The 25594-nt window shown below is 46.6% G+C and overlaps 1 protein-coding gene and 1 pseudogene across 1 annotated transcript in view; one reads left to right on the forward strand and one right to left on the reverse strand.

The window, feature by feature from the left end:
* The window catches only part of RNF213 (ring finger protein 213), a 118356-nt gene that overhangs the window by 47116 nt on the left and 45646 nt on the right, over nt 1–25594 (forward strand). Inside the window, exons 21-30 of the mRNA XM_045299779.1 lie at nt 694–859; nt 1851–2068; nt 4829–4969; nt 5059–5223; nt 16064–17219; nt 18112–18305; nt 18547–18702; nt 19544–23155; nt 24598–24734; nt 25339–25434. Of these exons, the coding sequence (XP_045155714.1) occupies nt 694–859; nt 1851–2068; nt 4829–4969; nt 5059–5223; nt 16064–17219; nt 18112–18305; nt 18547–18702; nt 19544–23155; nt 24598–24734; nt 25339–25434 (6041 nt within the window). The remainder of the gene's footprint in view (nt 1–693; nt 860–1850; nt 2069–4828; nt 4970–5058; nt 5224–16063; nt 17220–18111; nt 18306–18546; nt 18703–19543; nt 23156–24597; nt 24735–25338; nt 25435–25594) is intronic.
* LOC105979187 lies at nt 6301–9179 on the reverse strand (annotated as a pseudogene).

A 25594-nucleotide genomic window follows, 5' to 3' on the forward strand; every position in this document is an offset into this window, starting at 1 on the left:
CACTGCTCGGAGTCCTAGCGTCTTCGTCTTCGGGTTCAGAGCAGGAAGAGGAGTGATGTGTGATCAGCAGGGTCGCTGTCAGGCTTTGATTTTCTCAGTTCACGTAAAATGCTTGGCAGAGGACTGGGCATACGAATGAGGAGGTTCGTGCTCAGGGAGTGGGGTGCGAGGAACAGGGGGTATGTTTTATAACTAGAGAGCCACGCATTGGGCTGATAACCAAAAGGTTAGCAGTTCCAACCCCGCCGCCCCAGGGAGAAAGATGAAGCGGTCTGCTTCTGTTAGGAATTAAAGTCTAAACAGGATCGCTGCACATTAAAAGGGCCTCTACTACAAGTGTGTTTGGACTGGAACGTACATAGGGCCACTCTGAGCGCCAAATAGGACTTTTTTGCGGTAACGCAAGTAGTGTTGAGCCTCTGGGCGATGCAATGGTTGACATCCGATGCCGAGCGACCTCAAGTCCACGCAGAGGCACCAGGCCGGCTGGCCTGCTGGTCTGTGGAGGGGCGCAGTTCGACTCTGCCACACAGCGGTGGGCGTCAGCGCGGCTGCTCCAGGATAAGCGCGTCATCCCTGACGGCCTGCTGCCCCGGCGGCACCCGGACTGGGTGTTTTGGGAGGGAGGCCCCCCTCTGGGTGGGCCAGTTGCTGCTCTCAGATGTGGGGGTTCAGCAGAGCCCTGTCTTGCAGACCGAGGCCTTTGACTCCTTCCGCCATGAAAAGTTGGCCCGCATGAACCATCAGCTTATCCGTGTCAAAAGGCTGGTCCAGGACATCAGCGGTGACCGGTGCCAGTGCCTGGAGGAGCTGTCCCTGAGGAAGGAGTTCATTAGCTGGGTCCAGGAGACCCTTAGAGGTAAAGCCAATGGCAGGGGGGGGGAGGCAGGTGTCTGGCGAGAGAGCTCCAGGTGGTTCCGTGGGTGGTTTTCCAAAACCTGCAGGAAACACCACCCCATGGCCATGCTGCCTCGAGGGCAGAGCCCTGAGCTCTTCGTTCTCCAGGTAGCAGAGCAGTGTGTGGCTCAGTGCTGGGCGAGGGAGTTGATGTCAGGGCAATGGCTCTCTTGCCCGGCACAAAGCTCCCGCTTTGCCCCTTCCCACCACCCGTGGGTGCGTGCTGTGAACACATGGGATTGAGCCCTTTCAGAGCTTGCCCTTGCCTTGTCCTCCACCCGGTGTTTTAGTAGCGGGCAAGGCAAGCTCCGCCCACAAAGAGACTGCCCGAGGGCATCCTGGGTGCTGTCGTGCATTTGGTTTCTGTCCAAGGGCCAGGCAGCCTGTGCCACTCCTGCCCTGTGTCTTAGCTGCCACTCACAGCTCACTCATGGACGGAGTCAGAGAGGGCGTCGGCAAGAAGAGGGGAGGGGGTGCCTGGTGCACAGGGAGAGGTTGGCAGTAGGGATCCTGTGGACTCTGAGACTGGGGGCTCCGTGGAGGGCTGTAGGTACTGTCCCCTGTGGGAGCAGAGGTCAGGAGTCTCCATATTCCCATGGGAGTCTCTGCTTTCTACCAAGGACTGCCCACTTGAACCCGCCTCCCCTTTGCTGAGCAATCAGCCCACTGAGAATGCAGCTCAGTTCTTCTAGAGTGTGCTCCCCCTCAGCCTGGCTCTTTTTGTATAAAATGCGGATGTTGTGTGGATTCAGTGGAATGGGGTGTCATGAGCCTGCCTAGTCTGGTGCCCGGGACATTGCTTTGCTCAGTAGAGGTTAGATGCCATTGTGTGCTGTCATTTGAAGTAGACCGTGGATAAGCACTATGCACCCACTGGATGTCCACTGAGGACTTCGAAAAGGATGTTGCTGAGGCCAAGTCTCTAGTGCTGACCTCGTCTCTCCTCTTCCCAGACATGAACGGGGTCAAGGTGTTTGTGGACCTGGCTGCCATCTCAGCAGGTGAGAACGACATAGAGGTGGACCGTGTGGCCTGCTTCCACGATGCCATGCAGGGCTATGCTTCAGTGCTCTACAAGCTCAGAAAAACAGCAGGCTTTGCTGAGTTCATGGACCATCTGAGAGAGCTGTGGAAGGCTCTGGAAAATGACCCACACCTGCCCGAGAAACTGGTAAGCCTCTCCGTTCTGGTACCCGCACAGAACTGAGTTTAAGAAAGCCTGGCTTATAGCATGAGGAGATAATGTGCAAATTATAAAACACACTCAATGCGGTAGCTTTTCAGGAAACTGTTTAAAAGGGTTTTTAGAAAGCATTATTTTCTATACAGATGTTTTATTCCTCGTATGTATACAGGGTACAAAATTTCATATAACAATATTAATTCTGACCATACAAAATACGTGGTAAAAAGACTGAGTGGGCTTGCTAAAATGTTTCTAAGGCTTTTCCCCGAATGGTAGTAATTTGTTATTTTGCTAAGTATACTTCTGGTATTTTCCATATCTGCCACAAGTGGAAAAGAAACATTTGCATTTTAAAAAGTGGATGTCAAGAGGCTCTGAAACTTGCTATTTATCATAGAGTAGCTAAAGCGGATGGAAGAAATGGTGAAGTCAAAAAGCTGAAGAGGGGCAGCTCAAGAAGACAAACTAGGATGTTATGAAATGTGCAAAGACATGGAAGCAGAAAACCACAAAGAGCACGCTAACTATCCCCGGAGCGGAAAGAACCACAGGACAAAACTCAAGAGCTGAGCTGAAATCCTGGAAGAGTCTACGGCCAGAGTATTGAGCGCTGCAGGAAGATCAAACGATGGAAACACGCAGCGTAACTATCGGAAAGAGCTGGTTGACATGCAAACATGTCAAGAGGTGCTGTGTGTCAAGAACTGATGGTACCGAAGGAAGAAGTCCAAGCTGCACTGAGGGCATCATTAAAAACCAAGCTCCTGAAATTGACAGAAACCAATGGAAAGGTTCCAACAAAGTGCTAAGCACTAGAGACACTCATTCATCTCTGCTAAGAAATTTGGAAGACAGCTGCCTGGCCAATCAACTGGACTCAATCACTATCTGTTCCTGTTCCAAAGAGAATGCGGACACTAGTGACCCACAGCTCATGCACGTTCAGTGGTGTTGAAGATCATTCAACACCAGTGGCTGCCTTGTATTGAAAGGGAGCTACCAGCAAAGTAAGCTGGACTCAGAAGCGGGTGGGGCACGAGGGAATCTCGGCTGATGGAAGCCGCATCTCCGTGAAAGCAGAGACTATCAGAAGGATACTTGCATTTTATTGACTACGGAGAGGCATTCGACTGCGGGGACCATGGCAAACTACGGATAGTCTTGAGAAGAACAGGGATTCCAGAACGTCTCCTTGTGCTCCTGCAGAACCTGTCCTTGGACCAAGAGGTCATCATTCAAACAGAATACAGTATAGTTTAAACTCAGGGAAGATGTAATTCAGGGTGATAGCCCTTCCCCATACTTACTCAGTCTACATACTGAGCAAATCACCAGAGAAGCTGACTTATCGGAAGAAGGGTGGGCATCAGGACTGGAGGAAGGCTTATGAACACTTTTGAGCGTGCAGATGACACCACTTGGCTGGCTGAAACCGAGGAGGACTTGGAGCTTTTGCTGAAGAGCAGGGAGGGCGGTTCCAGTCTGGGCTGCACTTCAATATCCAGAAAACAACAGCTTCACCGCTGGACCAAGAGAGAACAACATGAAAAACGGAGAAAAGGTGGACCTTTTCAAGGGTTTCATCCTGCTTGGCTCCACCGTCAGTGCTTACGGAAGCGCAGCAAGGTCAGGTGATGCACTGCATGCAGGATCGCTGTTGCCCAAAACCTCTTTAAAGTTTTAAAGAGCAAGGATGCCACTTGGAAGACATAGGAGTGCCCGCCCTAAGCCAGGGCATCTTCACCAGCGTCGTATGCACATGAAAGTGGGAGACTGCAAAAGAAAGACCCCCAAACAACCAAAGCCCTGGAATTAGGTGCTAGGGAAGCGTATTGAAAGTATTGGGGCCTGTCAGAAGAAGAATCGGGTCTATCTTCAAAGTACAGCCAGAGCGCTCCTTAGAAACAGGACGACAAGACTTCATCTCACGTACTTTGGACATGGGATCAGGAGAGACCAGTCCCTGTAATTAGGACATCGCGCTTGGTGAAGAAGAAGACAACTTGACAAGATGGATGGACAAGTGGCTGCAACCATGGGCTTAAACAGGACAATTGTGAGGATGTCGCAGGGTAGGACCATGTTTCATTCTGTTGTGCGTGCAGTTGGTAGGATTCAGAACCAACAGTGTGCACCAGGGGCCTCCTCCACAGATCCAGATCCTATGGACACTATGTATGGGACCTCCCAGAGGACCCCGTGCTGCCCAGGCAGCTGGACCAGCCGCAGAACAGCCCTGGGGGGCGAGGGAGAAATGAGAACTGCAGTGAACACATGGACTGTTTGCATTTTCTCGGCTACAAGCTCAAATACAAACAAACACATCTGTGCCGGTTTCCCCAAAGTCTGGAACTTCCGCCTCCTCGCCTTGGACCGAGTGGGCTTCCCAAGGGAAGCAGGCTTCGTGTCTGTCCATCTTCATCACTGACTAAGGATGCAGGCCAAGGGCCCCACCCGCCAACCAGGGCCTGGCCATTAGTGGAGACTGGACACCGGCTTCTTAGAGATGTGGCAATACCAAGGGTCAGGCATGCTGTGAGGGAGGCGCACGAGCCCGTGGGAGCTGTTCCCAGTACAGTTGTGGGGGCGGGGTGGGGAAGGCTCTCCTGGGGGGGGGCTGCAGAGCCTGGACCTGAGGAAGGGACTTCTCCCGGGGAAAATGGAGAGAGAGAGGAATACTACCGGGAGCGGCGAAAGGCTATGATCATCTGACCCAGGGACCAATTTCTCGACTTCTCCCCACAGCGTGATTCTGCCAGGAACCTGGAATGGCTGAAAACAGTGAAGGAAACACACGGGTCCGTGGAGCTCTCGTCCCTGTCCCTGGCAACAGCCATCAACAGCAGAGGGGTCTATGTCATCGAGGCGCCGAAAGATGGCCCAAAGGTGCCTGAGCTCGGGTCCCAGGGGTGTTTAGGGGACATGCGGGGGCTCTGCCTCCAGTAACTGACCGCTCCCTCTGTGATGTGCCCCAGATCTCCCCAGACTCCGTCCTACACTTGGACCTTCCTGAGAGTCTTGGTGACCACGGGCAAGCACGACGGTACTCGTTAGAAGAGCTGAGAGAGCTGCAGAACAAGCTGATGCTGATGTCTGGCAAGAAGGAGCAGAACATGGTTGAAGTGGAGGTGTTCGCTGAGGTGAGTGCCCACGGCCACATCACAGGCAGGCCGGGTGCCCACCGCAGAGGTCGCATCAGTCTGGGCAGAGTGGCCACTGCTGAGTTGCTGGAGAAACTCAAAATGGCGTCAGCTTGGAGTTAATTGCTAAGAAGTCCCTGGAGGACAGAGCTAGTGAGTTTGCAGAATGCACGCCACCTACCTTCCCAGCCTGAGGGGAGAAGGGCAGCCAGTGCGGGCCTCAGGTGAGCTCGCCTCCTCTGTGGTCCGTGGGTGGTCTGTGCCTGGGCCATTGCCCGGACAACGGAGAGGCCAGTGGGTAGCTGGGTTTTTATTTTTCCACATGTTTGAGATGAACTCATGTCACTAAAGACTCCAGGCCCCCTTCCGTTTAGGGTTCCTTTTGGGGGGGGCGGTGAGGAGGGCACTCAGACTAGTATTTAGGTTCAAGGCGTAAGGAATCTGGAGGGATTTTCTTTTTCCATTTCAGTTTTTAAAGGAGCACGTAGTCACACAGCCCTTCTCAACAAGGGGATCAGCGAGAATGCCCTGCTAACCCCCTACAGGTGGTGATTTACCTCCGCCCATCCCCCTCCCTCCTTCCTCCCTATCTTATCCCTTCCCTCCTCCTCCTGTCCCCCCCCCAGCCCTGTCCCTGGCCTCCTCAGAGTCATCAAAGTCTTATCTTTTGGTGTGAAAACCACATTTCTTTGTCTTTGGTTTTCCTTATCATAATGGTGTTATTAAATATTTATCTTTGTAAGACTAATAGTTTGCTAAGCTTAATGGTCTCTAGTTTTGTCCATTTCTCATGGTGTTTAAAAGAATTGTCATTTATTGTTTTAATCACAGTTAAGCATTTATTTTATATGCTTATACTGTTAAGGGCAGAAGCAATTGTAGTGGTATTTCAGAAGCTATACCTTCTCTAAATGCAATATATGCTCCTAGATTTGAAAGAATGTTTAAAAATATATAATCTCTCCAAAAGAAAACATTCAGCTAAAGATACGTTTCCATGTAAGTCAAATTTGCAAGATATTTAAAGTAAAGCCTTCATGGGCTTTTCCACAGCACCCTGTACAGACACGTGCAGCTTCACTTTTGAGCAAGTTGTTCAATGACAAGTCCGTAATCTTCCACAAGTTCCTGAAAGCTTTGTTCACGTGGCATGCTTCTTTCTACTTGACTCATTTGCGTTGTTAGTTCTCCTGGTCTAAGACATTGTCTCATCGTAGCAAGGTCTGTCTGCTCTTTCTTCTATGGACTGACTGGTCTTCTGTTATCTCGTCTACAGCTTCTGTGTTGTTCAGTGTCACGCATGGCAGCTAACAGTAGTCGAAGAATTTCATAAACCTGTCTAGTATGCTGCTTATTGATTTTGAACTTCTTTTGTGCCTTTATTGCCATGTCTTTGACAAAGCTTCACAAACATGAAGTCTCTTAATGTCACATAGCTTTTAGATGGATCGCCTGCTGTAATATGAGGAACTGAAGGAGAGCCAATGTAGTATCTCTAATCTGTTTTAAGAAGTTGAGGGCCATGGCCTTGACATTGAAATGGAGTCAATATCCGCATCTTTCTTACACGTTACTGGGTTTTGTCTGGGTGCACATGGTAATTACAGACTGCCGTGTAGCCTCTAGTCGCAAAGAGCATAGTTCCACCCACATACTTCTCAAGTACTAGAAAGTAATGCCTCCTGTCATCATCCACATCAATAAAGCCAGCTGTTTTTATTACCCACATCAAAAAGGTCTGGAATCTCTCTCTTTTTTTCCAAAACCATTTTATTGGGAGCTAATACAGATCATATCATTCCATAGTTCAGTCACATCAAGCAGCATTGTACAACTGCTGCCACCATCAGTTTCTTTCTTTCTTTTTTTAATCCTTTTATTAGGGGCTCATACAACTCTTATCACAATCCATACATACATCAATTGTGTAAAGCACATTTGTACTTTCATTGCCCTCATCCTTCTCAAAACATTTCCTCTCAACTTAAGCCCCTGGCATTAGGTCCTCATCTTACCCCTCCCTCCCCGCTCCCTCCTCCCTCATGAGCCCTTTATAAATTATTATTTTGTCATATCTTGCCCTGTCCTGTCCGACGTCTCCCTTCACCCACTTTTCTGTTGTCCGTCCACCAGGGAGGAGGTCACATGTAGATCCTTGTAATCAGTTCCCGCTTTCCAACCCACTCTCCCTCTACCCTCCCAGTATCGCCACCCACACCACTGGTCCTCTCTCTCTTTTATGGAGTCTTTCCCGATATTCTTGAAGGCCTTCACGGGTCATGTCAGCTTTGTAAATCTGAAAGGGAAGGTTCTCTCCACCGATTGGACTGAGAACAGAGTAAGTATGGAGCAAGGTTCCGAATGGTTTGAAATCAACCTCCTTTTCTAGAAAAGATAGAAAATCATTTGTGCAAAATCCAGGTAGAATGAATGATCTGTCTAACGTTGCCTTCAACATCATTGACCTCTACACAATCAAAATTCTCATCAACTTTAGACGGATATTTCACGTGACATTGTTAATGGTGTACTAGCAATATCATATAAAAGAATATTCAGACCCTTGTAACCAAAAGCAGTTTCACTCATTTTAGTTCAGTTGCTGTCTTGGTATTACATTTGTACTCTGCCAACTTCTTCTCCACTGCATATATTCAACCATAAATTTCTCAATAGCACCAAATCCTGCTAGTTCTGAGCTGCGAGGACCCGTGGCCGAGAGAGCTCCTTGTTTTCTATTGATACATAGGATTCCATCATATGAATGTATAAGAGATTATCCATTCCTCTATAATCAGTCTTCCGTTGTTTCCATGTTTTTGCTATTATGAGCATTGCTGCGATGATCACAGCTAGCTGTTCTTTGTCTACTTGTGCTCTACTCTTTGCTTCTTTGAGGTATGTACCCACTCGAGGGATTTCTAGATCCTTAGGTGCTTGCATTTGCATTTGTTTAAGGGCATGCCATGCCGACTGCCAGCGTGCGGTACCATTCTGCCGCCCCACGGGGACAGCAAAGTGTTCCAGTCTTTCTGCTGCTGCTCCAGCATTCATTACGTTCTCCTTCCTTGATTTTGCTAAAAAGCTCTGTGTGAGCAGACTTCCATGTTGGTCTGATTTGTGTTTCTTCGGGTGAGTCAATGCGAACACTCGGGTGTTCGCTGCTTTGATGTTGTCTTTGGTAAATTAGACATGTCTTGTGCCCAGTTTTTGATTGGGTTATTGGTGTGTTTCTTGTCATGATGTTGAGTTTTCTATAGAGTTTGAAGATTAGCCCTTGTTCTGATGTATCCCCCCTGCCACCCCAATCTCTTTTTCATTCGTTTGACGAAGTCTTGTGATATGCATAACTGTGGTATTTTCTAGCAGGCCCCAGTCCTTTGCCTTCTATAAGGTGGATCATTTTTGTTTGGTTTGGTAGTGTATATGCCTGGAATTAGGATCCTTAAGTTTGTCACTCCTTTTTCTTTGATGGTCCTTATAGCTGTATGGTTTATAATTATACCTTTGACCCATCTTGAGTTTGTTTTTGTATGTGGTATGAGGTATGGGGGGAGCCCTGGTGGAGTAGTGATTACGGGTTGGGCCGTGATCCCCATGGTCAGCAGTTCGGAGACCAGCAGCAGCTCTGTGGGAGAAAGCCTGGGTTTTCTACGCCCATAAGCAGTCACAGTTTTCGAAGCCCCCAGGAGGCAACCACGAGTCAGCGTTAACTAAATGGCAGTCAGTCTGGGTTTTTACGAGGTAGGAGTCCTAGTTCACTCTTCACGGGTGAAGATTCAGGTTTTCCAGCATCGTTTGTTGAAAAGACTATCACTTCCCCCACTTACTGTGTCTTACTCCTTTATCCAAAATGAGTTTTCTGTCAGTACTTGGTTGGATTTCTATGTTCTTGATCTAATCTACTGGTCTTCAGATCTGTTGTTGTATCAGTACCAGGATGTTTTGATCACCATGGCTAGAATAAGAGGTTTTAAAGTGTGGGAGTGAAAGGCCTCCTACTTAAATATATATTGTTTTATTTATCTTGATTTTTTTCCCCTTTCCATATAGAGTTGGCAGTTACTTTACCCCGATTTCTATGAAGAATTGTGGTAGGATTTGGATTGGAATTGCACTGCATTTGTAAAGTATTATTGGTAATACTGACATTTTCAAAGTGTTTACTCTGCCTATCCGGGCACATGGTAGCTTGTTCCATTTGTGTAAGTTTCTTTTGTTTTCTTGTAGGAGTGTTTTATACTTTCTTTTGTTTTCTTGTAAGAGTGTTTTATAGCTTTCCTTGTATAGGTCTTTTGTTTCTCTGGTAAGATTTATTCATAAATATTTTATCTTTTGTGTAATTATTTAAAAGGTATTGCTATTTTGCTATCTTTTTTGGCAGCAGCATCTTTAATATGCAAGAATTTAACTGATTTCTGTATGTTGATCTTATAGCCTGCTATGCTGCCTAAATTTTCAATTTGAGCAATTCTTTAATGGAAACTTTGGGATTTTCTAGAAACAGGGTTATATCATCTGTGAATAAAGAAGAGTTTTATTTCTTCTGTGCCTATGTGAATACCTTTAATATCTTTTTATATAACTCTAGCTTAAACTTCCAGGACCATATAAAATAAAAGTGGAGATAAAGGGCAACCGGTGCTAGTTCCTGTTTGAAGAGGGAATGTTTTTTATTTCTTTCCATTAAGTGAGGTTGGCGGTTGAAAACCACCAGTCTGCTCCACGGCTTTCTACTCCCATAAACATTTACAGTCTTGGAAACCCACAGGGGCAAGTTCTACCCTGTCCCAAGTCCGCATCGACTCGGTGGCAGTGGGTTTGGTTTTAGTGAGATGTAGGCCATTGATTTTCCATATATGGCTTGTATCATGTTGAGAAATTTTCCTTCTGTTCCTATTTTATGGAGTTTTTTTGTTTTGTTTTTTTACCAGAAATGGATGTTGAATTTTATGAGATGCCTTTTCTGCATCAATTGCTATAATCACATGGTTCTTTTTATTTTATGTGGTGAATTACATTGATTTTCTAATGTTAAAATATCCCTGCATACTTGTTATGAATGTGACTTGACAGTGATGTATTATTATGATTATTATTGATGCTTTGTTGAATTCTGTTGGCTAGGATTTTATTGAAAATCTTGGTGTCGTATTAATTAGCGATAGTGGCCTGTAATTGTCAATTCTGGTGATGTCTTTGCCTGGCTCAGGTATCAAGAGTTATAGTTGCGTCATAAAATGAGTTTGGTATCTTGTAGAATGGTTTGTGTAAAATTGGTATTAAGTCTTCTCTAAATATTTGATAGAGTGCCCAGTGAAACCATCTGGTCCCAGACTTTTTGATGTTGGGCTTTTTTTTAGTGACTACATCTATTCCTTCTCAGTTACGGGTTTGTTGAGGTTTTCTACGTCAGTCTGTGGTCATTTAACTAAATAATGCATTTCTAGGTATTCATCCATTTCTTTTAGATTTTCATATTTGTTGGGATAAACATTTTCATAATTCTGTGTGATTTTAAAAAATCTTATTTGATTCTGTTGTTTATCACCTATTTCATTCTTATTTGTAGAATTTACTTTTTCTCATTTTTGTCCTTTAAGTTTGCCAGTGTTTCATCAATGTTGTTCATCTTTTCGAAGAACCAACTTCTTTTTTCTATAATTAAAACATTTCATTCCATTCATTCATTTCTACCCTAATCTGTATGATTTCTTTGAGTATCTGATGGCTTGCTTTGCTGTTTCTCCCCCCGCCCCCCAGTTGTTTTAGTTGATGTATGAAGGTGTTTAATTCTTTATGCCTTTTTGATTTGGAAATTATTGCTATAAACTGCCTCTGAGCATTGCTTTTGCCATGTCCCAGAGGTTTGATTTGTTGTATTTCATTCTCATTTGTTTCAAGGAATCTTTCAATTTGTTCTTTATTCATTTATTCAATTATCCAGTGGTTCTTAAGTGTCATTCAATTTCCATGTATTAGATTTTTTGGAGTTGATCATTCTATGGTTGATTGCTAATTTCATGACCTTGTGATCTGAAAAAGTGATTTGTAGTATCTCAATGTTTCAAAATTTATTGATGCTTGCTTTATGACTTAAAAAAATATCTATTCTAGAATATGTGCTGTGAGCGCTAGAAAAGAAAGTGAAATGAATTTTCCTTGGTAGATGCTCTATATATCTATGAAATCAAGTTGATTGTTTAATTTTTCTGTATCTTCATTGATTTCCTTTCTGGTTGATGACTTTAGTTGAAAGTGATATATTGAAGTCTAATATTATCATATTTTGATCTATTTGTCTCTTCATTTCTGTAAGAATTTAATTAATCTATTTTGGTGGTCTTCCATTTTACATGTATATATTAGTTACAGTGTGGTTTGTTGTTCAATGAAGGTTTTCAGAATTATATAGTGACCTTCTTGGTCTCTCATTATGTCATTAACCTTGATGTCTATTTTGTCTGAGATTAATATTGCTACCCAGCTTTCTTTTGACTGCATCAGCTTGATATATTTTTTCTATCTTATGATTTTAGTTTATTTATCTTTATATCTAAGGTGCCTTTCTTGTAAGCAGCATTTTGTGTGTGTGTGTGTGTGTGTACGCATGTGTGCGTGTGTGGTTTGGATTGACCTATATTTTCTTTCTTTCTTTTAAAACAAATCATTTTATTTGGGGCTTGTACACGCTTATCATAATCCATCCATCCATCCATTGTGTCAAACACATTTGTACATTGGTTGCCATCAGCATTCTCAAAACATTTTCTTCCTACTTGAGCCCTTGGTATCAGCTCCTCATTTTCCCCCCTCCCTCCCCCACCCTCCTTCCCTCACGAACCCTTGATAATTTATAAATTATTATTATTTTTCCATGTCTTACACTGTCAAATGTCTCCCTTCACCCACTTTTCTTTTGTCTGCCCCCCAGGGAGGGGGTTACATGTAGATCATTGTGATTGGTCTCCCCTTGCTCCCCCACCTTCCCCTTATCCTTCTTGCATCTCTCCTCTCATTATTGGTCCTGAGGATCCCCTGTGTTTCCAGCTCTGATCTGTACCAGTGTACATCCTCTGGTATAGTCAGATTTGTAAGGTAGAATTGAGATCATGATAGTGGGGGGGGGCATTAAAGAATTGAAGGAAAGTTGTATGTTTCATCGGTGCTATACTGCAATCTGACTGGCTCGTCTCCTTCCCGCGACCCTACTGTAAGAGAATGTCCAGTTGTCTACAGATGGGATTTGGGTCTCCACTCTGCACTCCCCTTCATTCACAATGATATGATTTTTTGTTTTGATGCCTGATACCTGATCCTTTCAACACTTCATGATTACACAGGCTGGTGTGCTTCTTCCATGTGGGCTTTGTTGCTTCTGAGCTAAATGGCTGCTTGTTTATCTTCAAGCCTTTAAGACCCCAGATGCTATATCTTTTGATAGACTGGCCCCATCAGCTTTTTTCACCACATTTGCTTATGCACCCGCTTTGTCTTCAGCAATCATGTTAGGAAGGTGAGCATCATGGAATGCCAGTTTAATAGAACAAAGTGTTCTTGCATTGAGGGAGGACTTGAGTGGAGGCCCACTGTCTATTGTAAGCAGCATATTTGAGGTTCATGTTTTGTTTTTTGGTTCATGTTTTCTTACCTATTCTGTTAGTCTTTGTCTTTTAACTGGTGAATTGGATCTATTTACATCCACTGTTGTTATTGATAAATAGGGTTTTGTTGGGGTCATTTTTTTTAATGGTGTTATTGGTTTTAGTTTTCATGATATTTTTCTTGGTTGTATTTCTTATGTTTGTGGTTTTCTTATTGATATCCTCTTTGCTTTTTAAAAATCTTATTATTTTAATCTTGTTTTGTTGAGGTTTTAAGTTTTTCATTGAAGGTTGGCTTTTCCCCCCCAAATTCGAAACAGTGTGTTGTATTTTGTTGATGACTCCATTATCTTCTCCATCCAACTATGTGTTGTCGACTCTGTTCCCTCTACTTTTGTTTATCTTATCTATCTACCTACCTCTATTTATTTATATCTTCTTAGCAGATGTTATCTTTGGTGTCTTGTTTTAATTCATTTAGTTCTGTTTCACTTTGGGCATTGCTTAAGTAGAATGTTTTCTCCATAATTTCTTTTCTGATATTTCTAGGTTGCTGTCTGTTGCTGTTAAAGATTTTTCTGTCCATAGAATTCCTTTTAATATTTTTTGTAAAGGTGGTCATATATTTATAAATTCCTTCCGTTTTTCCTTATCTGTAACGGTTTTTATTTCTCTCTCATATTTGAGGGATAGTTTTGTTGGACACAGGATTCTTGGTTGGCAGTTTTTTTCTTTTCAGAATTTTGAATATATCATTGTATTGCCTTCTTGCCTGAATGGTTTTGGTAGAAATGTCTGAACTTACATAATCTACTGGCCTTTATATGTGCTTGCTGTTTGTTGCTGTGCTACACTCAGGATGTTTCCTTTTCTTTAATGTTGGGAAGTTGGATTATTCTATGATGAAGTGATTTCCTTTTGGGAATTCATTATGTGGGAGTTCCCTGGACTTACTGAATAGTTGTCTCATGTTCTGTCTTCGTATGTCATTGACTGTTTCCTTAGCAGTTATTGTCTTTCTGTTATGCGACGTTTATCGGGTGTAGGTTGTCCCTTTTCATGGTGCCCCATAATGTTTCGATTTTCTTCAGTTTGCTTATTTTTTGGGGGGGGGGTTTATAACTTTATCTTCTTGCATTTCGTTCTTGATAGATTTAGCTTCAAGATCACGGAGTATTGTCTCCAGTGTGTGATCCTGCTGGTTCACTCTTTCATGATGTTACCCAGTTATAATAGTTTGGTGTTTGCCTGTTGTATTTCTCTTTGGAATTGTTGACTTCTTTCTAACATTTCATTCATGTTGTCAGATGATCTTTAGGCGCATTCCTGGATTCTTGAATTGTGACTTGTGTTTGTTCTCTACGCTCTCTGACGTTCCCTCCGGTTGCTTAAAGTAACTGAAGACTACCGCTGTCATCTCCCTGATAGGAGGCCCAGGTGCTCTCCTCCTCCAGGAGCTTCTCCACATCCATTTCTTTGTGCGCTGTGGTTGAGGGGTTGTTTTATCCTGTTTCTGCAAGTGTACAGAGATTGACCACTGCTTCCAAAACACAGTGTTATTATTTGTTCATTTGTTTTTTATGTTTACCTCTGAATACAGAGTAATTCCCGAACTTGGGTAGTCAAGGATGGGCAGGCATTTCAGCATTAGCCCACCCTCAGCAGGAGCCAAAGGCAGAAACAATTAATTATGGCCTCTGTCAAATTCTAGGTTTCAAGGCAGGTTCCCAAGTCACTAGGGGGTACCTGGAACTTATTAACCAAACCAGCACAATGGGGGAAGAAAAGCAACTATTTAGAAGAGCATTATTCAAAAGTATCTCCTGTGAGGGTTGTATGTCAGTGTTGGGCCAATTACTCTTTGGGCATGGGCTTGCGGGCACAAGTAAGTTTTTAGCACCTTGAGCCTTGGGCCTGCAGAGAAATACTGAGCCGACTATCTCCCTTAATACATGCCCTCTTGATTTTGCACTTTCTCAGAACCGGCCAGTCCTCCTGATGCTTGGGGAAGCTTTGCCACAATCCAATCCACAAGAAATCCACCCAGACACTGGGAGTCAGGCAATATCAGACTCAGATAGCCCCGATCTGATTGGCATGCAGTGAGTGGCTTCGGGCCCTCCCATCCCATGGTTCAGAAGGCCTTGTGCCCTCCGGATCAAGTTGCCCTCAACCTCTCCCCACCTGTTGGAAGAATGCTGTTAGCTAGCACTGGGGTAGAGGGAGAGGGCTGCCAACTCAGCACTATGGTCCCCAGAGTAAAGTGGCCGGTACTCAGGCACCCTAATAAAGCAAAATAGAACCCACCGCTTTTCGGGGGGTGGGGTGGGGGGTGAGAGGGGTTGTTTGTATCAATTTCTCCTGCCAACGCACCATCAGCAAGGGTTAGCTTTTTTCAGAGCGGGGTCTGGAACTCAGACTGCTGTAAACTTTCCACAGCTTCAAACATTATTCGGGGGCTGGAGGGTGGGGGGTGGGGAGATGTCTGGAGCAGCACCGACTATGTGGCCATGTTGTTCTCCTCTCCAATAGCTAGTTTTTAGTGAAATTGCTTCACTCATTCTGTAAATGTGCAAGATTCACAAATCCCAAATCTGAAAGCACGTTGTTTTATGCAACTCTCTTCATTCAAGATGAGTTCTCTCTTTAAAGTTCATTTATACTGTTCAAATCATATCCTTGGTCTTAAATGACCTAGTGACCGCTGGAGAGCCCTCCCAGGAAGTCAGTTAGGTGAATGAGAACGGAGGGCCTGTTGTGGTAAGTATCATTTACTAACTGACAGCTTGTTGGTTTCTTGGTAGGAATTTTGCCCTCATGTGGGAGACCAGGGTTAATTCCCAGCCAGGGCACTGTATGTCCAGCCTCCACCTGCCCCTCAGGGAAGGTTTGCATGTTGCTATGATGCTGAACAGATTTCAGCAGATTTTCCAGACTAAGATGGAGTAGAGAAAAGGCCGTATGATCTACTTCTGAAAAGCAGCCAGTGACATCCTCTGGGTCACGAGGGTCTGATCCGCATGTGTGGTTGGCATGGTGCAGGGCTGGGCAGCATTTTGCCACACTGTGGGGCACTATGAGTCGGCGCTGCCTTGATGGCAGCTCCAGCAACAGCATTTGTTTGAGGTCATATAGTCAACCAGTGTCTTTCCCATTAGAAACCATCGTTATTGTTCTATTCCGCGTGGCCTCTCTGGTACAGTCTGTAACGTCCACTGATTGTTCACTCTCCGCAGGTGTTCTGCAACGTGCAGCGGCTTGTGCAGTCCTTCCTCAGCCTTTACTCTGCTGGGAACATGCTGTTCAGGACCTGGAGCGCCCAGGTGTACTGCTCTCCTAAGGAGGGCGTCTGCATCCTCATGGACTTTCACTTGGAGCTGGTGGGCCAGCTCACGGGGAGCGGGGAGGTGGCCGGGCTGCTGGAAGACCTGTGTAGGCAGATGGAGCACTTCCTGGACCACTGGAAGATGCTTGTGGGAAAGAAGCGGGCTGAGTATTTCCACCTCAACTTCTACACAGCCGAGCAGCTGGTCTACCTGAGCACGGAGCTCAAGAAGCCCAGGCCCAGTGAGGCAGCCCTGATGATGCTGTCCTTCATCAAAGGCAACTGCACCTGGCTTGATGTCCTAGAAGTCTCCAGGAGGACTGATGAATCAGCCAGCAGACACCGGGGGAGGACAGTGAAGGCAGAATTACTACGGATCCTCTCCTCTGAGCCCAGCCTAGCGGGCAAGCTGAGGGCTATCATGGAGCAGTTCGCGGCGTGCATGTGCGTCTTCTTGCCTCAGTGCTTGGACCTGGATGCCCTCGGCCAGTGTCTGGCTCACCTGTCCACACTGAGTGGGCCTCCTGTGGAGCGACAGCTGCCCAGCGGCCTGCTGGCCGGTCAGCCCAACCTGGTGGTCTGTGGCCATTCGGAGGTGCTACTGGCCGCCCTGGCCATCTACATGCAGGCCCCAAGCCAGCCTCTGCCCACCTATGATGAGGTGCTGCTCTGCACCCCAGGAACCACGTTTGAGGAGGTGGCGCTGCTCCTGCGCCGCTGCCTCACCCCGGGCTCCCAGGGGCACAAGGTCTACAGCCTGCTGTATGCAGACCAGCTGAGCTATGAGGTGGGCTCCCGGGTGGAGAAGCTCTTCCAGAGCCTGTGCCTGCAGCGCCACCGCGAGGACTACCAGCTCGTCCTGGTCTGTGACTGTGACCGGGAGCACTGTTACCTGCCCTCGGCCTTCAGCCAGTACAAAGTCCAGGTCATCCCCCAGGCGACACTGGAGGCCATGCAGACCTACCTGGCGAGCCACTTCCATGCCCCACCACAGACCCTGTCTGCAGCTGCTGTGTTCAGGGACAAGATGTGTGTTGGGGTGGTGGCGTCCCAGAGAGCTGGTGTGGGTAAGATGGCAGCTGAGATTTCCGGATCCCATTTCTCCCAGGGACCACCCGATGGTGCTTCCCCTGTCCATCAGGGGGAAACTGAGTCTCCGTGGGTCTGTGTCAATCAGACTCATGATAGAACGGGACGCCTCTGCTTACTTGGGCAAGTCCTGTGAGCACCCAGCGTTTCTCCTGTAAGCAAGCTGCTCTGCAGTTAACTTTTCAGTTTTAAACTCCTTTGGCCCCTGCGGGGTTGATGGGCTGAGCGCAGAGCAGAGCAGCTAAGAGCTGAGACTCCCCTTAGCATCTGTCTGGTTTCCCCAACCCCACACTCTGCTTCCAGGTAAAGCTTACCTTGTGAACATCACCAAGCTTGGGAAGGGAAATCATTCCATTCATATTGACTTTATGTCAATAACATTACTATTTCTGTTGAGATAAAAGTTGCTACAATGCCATACTTTTATTTTTTCTGTTAATTATATCTAGCTTGCTATCACTTCTACCAGGGAGACACCAAAGTTAATGAGTAGGTAATGCTAGGAAATTTGAGGGTCAAAAGTGTATTCCTTCATCTGAGGTTATGGTGCATCTGTTTTGTGTAGTACTGGTCACTTTGAACTTTCTACAGAGAGAAAATCCAATATAAAATCCATTAGCGTTGAGTCAATACTGACCCACAGAGATTCTTTTTAGGTCTCTACACTTGCTCTTAGCCAAAGGGCCGAGAAGCGATTCTATATCTGTCTCAAGACAGACTCTTAATTCCTTATGAGGCAGCTACCCTCAAATATCTCCTAGGGAGCAGCTGGGGGGTGGGGACCACCAACCTTGAGAAGCAAATGAATCCTTTGGATCCTTTTGCTCTGTAAATATCCACAGCCTTAATTTCCATGTGTTGCCACTATAGGAAAATCTCTCTATGTGATGAGACTGCACAGAAAATTGAAGATGAAATTTATTGGGACAAAAGTGCCTCTGAAAGTCATTCGACTGATGGAGCCCCAAGTGGATGAAGGCCAGGTCTTGGATGCCCTCCTGCCTTTCCTGAATGCACAGTGCCAGAAACGTCCCGCACTTTTCCACATTGATATGACCTCCTCGGTAAGTGCCTGGGGTTGCAGCGGAGGGACCCAAGTTAGTGAAGACAGAGGCCATTTTCCCACCTGGCTCCACCAGAAGCCTCGAGGCCCAGTGACAGGAGACAGGATAGTTTCCTCTGCCTCTGGATGTTGATACTCAGTGTCATTCTGCCAGAGAACAAAATAGGAGGATCCTTTGGGTTGAAAGATCTCATAATCCAGGTTGTGCAAAGATTGTAAGACTCGTGTGACTCTGTCTTTAGGTACGGTCTGGAATTTGGGGGTTTCTGTTCAAACTCCTCGTTCTGCAGTACTTAATGGACATAAACGGGAAAATGTGGCTTCGGAACCGGCGCCATTTATATGTCATTGAGATCCTGGAAGGGAATGGAGCACTGCCAAAGAGCTCTTCAAGACGGGTATGTAACAGACAGGTTGTTCATTTGATGGTGGAGGGAGTTTTCATTGCTTCAGGTCTTACTGGGGTGGAGGGGTAAGTTTTGTGGTTTGCCCTATAGCTATAGTGAAGTAGCCAAGGTGGATGTTAACAGGAAAACTCAGTCTTGAAGATCACTTTTCAGTTATATCTAGAATAAATAAAAGCACTCTTTAATAGCAGTCACAGAGTATGTTTGCTATTTTGATTCAAGACTTGTGCTCTACCCAGATTAAATCCCAGTTGTGCTCTGAGTGCCGTAGATTGATCCCCTCAGAGAAAGGGCCATCTTTCTAAATGCCAGCTGAAAATGAGAGGAGACTTGTCATGTGCATTTCTTAACAAAAGGAACACACATGCATATATATAATCGGGTTCAAAAAGTGGGTGGGAAATTGGAACTAAGGGAGTTTTCCCCGTTAACTTTTAGAGGTCCCCAGTCTGGATAAACTTAATGAGGAAACATAATTTTAGGAAGTTGGGTTTGTAAAATAATTTCCTAAGAGATTTTTAAGATAAAGGCAGGTGCTCCTTAAATCCAACTTCCATAATACCTTAATCCGCTGCCATCCAGCCAATGCTGACTTATCGTGACCCCGTGTGGGTGTCTGAGGCTGTCACTGTTCACGGGGGTAGAAAGCCTGTCTGGCTCCTGCAGATGCCTTCACTAGCAGTGGAAAAGGGAATCTCCAGAAAGGCAGGGGCCTTCATTCATAAAAGCTGGTCCAACATAGACCTTGTGGAGCATTAGAACACAAAAGCATTTTCTTTACTGAAGTCATTTGGTAATAACCATGGATTTGCTTCCTATGTCTCCTGTCCAGGGTACCCGTGCCCCACAGTTCAGTTTTCTTGACATCTTCCCCAAAGTCACATGCAGGCCCCCGAAAGAGGTGATGGAGATGAGGTTGGGCCCTGAATCCAGCCAGAGAGCACCAGGGATGGATCATAGTGAGTTCTGCAGCGAAACCTTCCAAAGACCATACCAGTATATAAAGCGCTTCCATCAACACCACAACCTGGACACGTTTCAGTACCAAGAAGGCTTTACTGAAGACACACCAGAAGAATGCCTCCAGCACTTCTTGTTTTACTGTGGGGTGATGAACCCTTCCTGGTCAGAGCTTCGAAACTTTGCTCGGTTCCTGAATTACCAGCTCAAAGACTGTGAGGCGTCCGTCTTCTGTAACCCTGATTTCACTGGGGACACACTGAGGGGATTCAAGAATTTTGTGGTGACCTTCTTGATCTGCATGGCGAGGGATTTTGCCACACCAACCCTGAACACCTCGGACCAAAGCCCAGGGAAGTGTATGGTTACCATGGATGGGGTCAAGGAAGAAGATCTAGCTCCTTTCACTCTGCGGAAAAGGTGGGAGTCAGAGCCACATCCATATGTCTTCTTCAATGGTGACCACATATCCATGACATTCATTGGCTTCCATTTAAAGCCCAACAGGAATGATCATCTTGACGCGGTCAATCACTTGAATGGGAAGGTAATCAAGAAAAATGTCATGACAATGAAGTTATACAAGAGCCTGTTGCTTCAGAGGGTTCCCTTCAATGTTGACTTTGATCTACTGCCCAGACATGAGAAACTTGAAAAGCTATGCATGGCATTAGGAATCCAATGGGCCACGGACCCTGATGACACCTACGAGCTTACCACAGACAACATGTTGAAGATCCTTGCCATCGAGATGCGGTTCCGGTGTGGGATCCCCGTTGTCATCATGGGAGAAACTGGCTGTGGGAAAACCAGGCTCATTAAATTCCTTAGTGACTTGCGGCGTGGGGGTGTCGATGCTGAAACTCTGAAGCTGGTCAAGGTCCATGGAGGGACCACTGCAGATATGATCTACTCCAAAGTCCGGGAGGCAGAGCAGATTGCTGTCTTCAATAAGCGTGAATACCAGCTCGACACCATCCTGTTCTTGGATGAAGCCAACACGACCGAAGCCATCAGCTGTATCAAAGAGGTTCTGTGTGACCACACAGTGAATGGCGAGCCCCTGGCCAAGGACTCTGGTTTGCACATCATCGCAGCTTGCAACCCTTACCGGAAGCACTCCCAGGAGATGATCAGCCGTTTGGAGTCAGCTGGCTTAGGGTACAGAGTTAGGGCCGAGGAGACAACAGAGAAGCTTGGCTCCATTCCTCTGAGACAGCTGGTTTACCGTGTGCATGCTCTCCCGCCAAGCATGATTCCTCTGGTGTGGGACTTCGGACAACTGAACGGTGTTTCTGAAAAGCTCTATACTCAGCAAATTGTCCAGAGACTGGTTGACTCCATCGAGATAGACCACAATGAGACTCGTCTGATCACAGAAGTGCTTTCTGCCTCTCAAGGCTTCATGAGAACAAGGGGAAATGAGTGCAGTTTTGTCAGCCTTAGGGATGTGGAACGGTGTGTCAAAGTTTTCAAATGGTTTTATGACCACAGTGAAATGCTCTTCTCAGAGCTGGACTCCTTCCTCTGTGCACCAAGTGTCACAAAAACCAAATCTCAGAGAAATCCGGTCCTCTGGGCTTTGGTGCAGGCCATAGGGGTTTGTTACCATGCCTCTTTGGAAAGGAAAGAGTTATATCGCAGAGCCATTTGCAGGTGTCTTCCAGAACCATACAATGACAGCAAGGTTATCCTGGAAGAAATGACTCAAATACAGGATCTTTTTCTGAATGGTGTACCTCTGAGGAAAACCATCGCCAAGAACTTGGCTTTGAAGGAGAATTTCTTCATGATGGTAATCTGCACTGAGCTGAAGATTCCTCTCTTCCTGGTGGGAAAGCCTGGCAGCTCCAAATCCCTTGCAAAGACAATTGTGGCTGATGCCATGCAGGGCCAAGAATCTTACTCAGTTCTCTTCCGGAACCTGAAGCAAGTCCACCTGGTGTCCTTCCAGTGCAGCCCTCACTCCACTCCCCAGGGAATCATAGCTACCTTCAAGCAGTGTGCCCGTTTCCAGCAGGGCAAGGACCTGGATCAGTACGTCTCTGTGGTGGTGTTAGATGAGGTTGGACTGGCTGAAGACTCTCCTAAGATGCCCCTGAAGACCCTGCACCCACTGCTGGAAGATGGCTGCATTGAAGAAGATCCTGCACCCCATAAGAAGGTTGGCTTCATAGGCATTTCCAACTGGGCACTGGATCCTGCCAAGATGAACCGGGGCCTTTTTGTGTCACGTGGCAGTCTCAGTGAGAAGGAGCTCATCGAGAGTGCCAAGGGAATTTGCCACTCAGACACGCTAATCCAAGACAGAGTCCAAGAGTACTTTGTCCCCTTTGCGAAAGCCTATGAAACGGTGTGCCAGCTCCAAGACAAGGAGTTCTTTGGGCTTCGTGACTACTATAGTCTCATCAAAACGGTCTTTGCCATGGCCAAGGCTTCCCACGAAAAGCCTTCCTCCCAGGACATCGCACAGGCCATCCTTCGGAACTTTAGTGGCAAAGATGACATCAAGCCGCTGCCTATTTTTATGGCCAATTTACCCGAGGCAACGTGCTCTGAAGAAGCCAGCACTCTCCAGCTGATCCGGCAGAACATTTACTGGGATCATCCAAAGGGATCAGGAGGAGAGCTGGAAGATGCTGATTGTCGTTACTTGCTTGTGCTCACCAAAAATTATGTGGCCCTGCAGATCCTCCAACAGACATTCTTCAGTAAGGACCAGCAGCAGCCAGAGATTATTTTTGGTTCCGGTTTCCCCAAGGACCAGGAGTATACCCAGATCTGCAGAAATATCAACCGCGTGAAGATCTGCATGGAGACTGGCAAGATGGTAGTCCTGCTGAATCTGCAGAACCTCTATGAGAGCCTCTACGATGCCCTCAACCAGTACTATGTTTACTTGGGTGGTCAGAAGTACGTGGACCTTGGCCTGGGGACCCATCGTGTCAAGTGCAGAGTGCACCCAGACTTCCGCTTGATCGTCATTGAGGAGAAAGATGTTGTCTACAGACAGTTCCCCATTCCTCTCATCAACCGACTGGAGAAGCACTATCTGGATATCAACACCGTGTTGGAGAAGCAGCAGAGGACCACTGTAGAAGAACTCAAGGGATGGGTAGAGAAGTTCATCCAGGTGAAAGCTGATCCTTTCATAGTCAGACACAAATACAGCCCCCCTGAAGTCTTCATTGGCTACCACTCTGACGCGTGCGCCTCCGTGGTGCTCCAGGTCACAGAAAGGCGAGGTCACGAGGACTTGCCCGGCGACCTCTACCACACAGTGTTGGAGGAAGCCAAATTGATCCTGCTGGGTTGTGCCACTCCGGATGCTGTGGTTCGGCTGAGCACATGCTCACTGGGGGCGTTTGCAGCCCAATCTCTCTCCCAGGAATACTATTATAAGCAGCAGCATAACTCCTTTGCAGATTTCCTTCAGGCCCAACTGCGCGTGGTAGATCTGGAGCACCGTGCCGTCTTCACCGAGGTGATTTTCTTGTTTCGTACCATGTTGCTCTTTCTCCTCTTCCACTGAAGCTTTCAGGAATACCTCGTATCCAGAATTTCAGATTGTTTTGAAGGGTGTAATAGTTGAGACTGGATGGTGAGACTTTTGACCTTTCCCACAGTAAGTCTGAGGGGATGCACGGCATATATCTCAGTGCAGTGTAACCAGTGTTTAAGCGCATCTTTCTGTGTAGGGCTCTCTGTAGACTGGAACCCCACATAGACTGTTTTCTTCAGCAGATGGAGTCCATGTGTCAGTACTGAGCTGAGCACAGTGAGGGTGTATCCACACACTTGTGTTGTTTTTCCCCTTAAGTAGCCTGCAGTATAAGGCGAGCAGACATAAGAAAAGTCCCTGTGCAGTGACAAAGACTGAATATCCAGGGACAAAGACGATCCAGAGACAAGAGCAGATGAGCCTTTTTTCCCGGAGATGAGCAGATGAGCCTTTTTTCCCTGAGCTAAGCTGAGTTGAGAAGTATGGCTAGGAGGGCGGGCATTTGGGCGGAGGGCCTCAGTTGAGCAAGGAAACCAGAAGAGCACCATGTAGGGGCTCAGAGTTCAAGGCTGTGATTGCCGAGAGACGCAGAGGAGACATTGTGGGAGCGACATCATGGAGGGCCATCTCAGCTGCACCAGAAGTTCACTTTGTACTGTCTAGAGGGGCGTCACTGAGGGATCTGTCTTTGTATTGTGCTTCACTTCTTGGGAGATAAAAAGATCAAGTTTGAATAAAGACTGACAGAGCAGCTGGGAGTCTGCTGTGGCACTTCAGCCACAATAGAGTTGGGGGCAGGATTGAGACATAGGATGTAAATCGTCAGAAATTAACCAGTTTCACCTTGGGGTATTTGGATCCAAGGTATGACTGCCTGGTTTTTGCCCTAGAGGACCAGTAATATAGTTAATCAAGATAGCGAATTGATTAATTTGGGGGATGCAGGGGTAAATTCCATTTGGGCTAGGTTCTGATAACTATAACATTGGAATAGACGAGTCCTTTATGCAGTTGGACAAGAATCTGAGCTCAGAGGGGTCGGGTCAGGGCTGGGGATGGAGTCGGGAGCCCTTGGAAGGTTCTGAGTATACCTATTGAAGGCAGGACGCAAGATGACAAGGGAGAAGTAGCCTTGGTGGTGGGTCCTTAGTGAGCAGCAGGATTTCCAGAGTTCTCGCAGCAGGAAGAGACACTGGGGAGTAGGAAGGCGACTCATGCATTGAGGACAGACACGGTCTTTTCCTCTCTACCGCTCATCCACATCGGTTCTCTTCACCTGAGCGCTGCCTCTTTTTGAAGACTCCTTTGGATTGGATTCTTCTCTGTCAGTTGCCCAGCGTTCAGGCACTGAAGATATTTACCCTGGAGCATGTGTCACTGTTATGCGAATCCTTGCAAACAACCTGCCTTTCCCAACTATACAGATCACTACTTTCTCCAGACTGCTCACCAGTCATGACTGTGGGGCTTTCGAATTGGAAGTAGAGGGCAGAACTCCGAGGCCCACCATCCTGTCCCTGCAGCTGTTTGACACTGAGTCCTCCTTCCTGAAAGACATCCGGTGAGCCCCCAACTTCCCTTGAGTCCCTCCCACCCTGATAATTTGAATTTCCTTACTGTGTGGATGGACTCCCTGGGGGTGCAAATTGTTAAGTGCTCAGCTACTAATAGAAAGGCTGAAGACTAAAGTTCACCCACAGACACAGTGGAAGAACGCCCTGGTCATGTAACCCCCAGTCATGAAAGCCCTGTGGCCCGCAGTTCTACTCGGATACACGGGGTTGCCATGAGTCCGTTACCATGACTGGTGACTGTGTGGCGACAGCAGTCACTGGCACCCTCGGCAGCACTGGTTAGTGAGGACTGAGGACCAGGGGCTGACAGGATAGCTGGCCAGTTCCTCCAGCGTCCCTCGAACGCTTTCATCTTTTGCAACTCCATTACCGGTCAGAAACACTTTCCTAAAACCACTGTCCTGTATCTGGATGGGAAGCATTTTTCGGGGTTCTTCTCGCCCCTCTCGGTTGTCTGACCATCTTCTATAGGAAAACCCCCCAAGGAGTATTTTCTTTGCAGCCTTTATGGTCCCCGTCACTTGGGGTGTGGGGGTCATTACCCTTTTTCAGGACAGAGAATTCACCTGGATAATTTGCTTTCTTTTTCAGAAACTGTCTAAGCAACAACGCCAAATATAAAATCCTCATCATTCAGACAGATTTTGAAGACGGGGCCCACAGCGCTCAGCTCATTGCCTCAGCTAAGTATGTTTGCGTGTTTCCTTAGAAACGGAGTCCACTGGACACCCTCACTGCCGTGGAGCTGGTGCTGACTCGGACTTATAGGGCAGGGTAGACCGACGTCTGTGGCTTTCAGAGACCGCAATCCTTTTTTTTTTCTTTCTAAACTCTTTTTTTTTTTTTT

Source organism: Echinops telfairi, unplaced genomic scaffold (assembly GCF_000313985.2).
Source record: "Echinops telfairi isolate 266 unplaced genomic scaffold, ASM31398v2 ScPeMD7_7458;HRSCAF=8496, whole genome shotgun sequence".
Classification (NCBI taxonomy): Eukaryota; Metazoa; Chordata; class Mammalia; order Afrosoricida; family Tenrecidae; genus Echinops; species Echinops telfairi.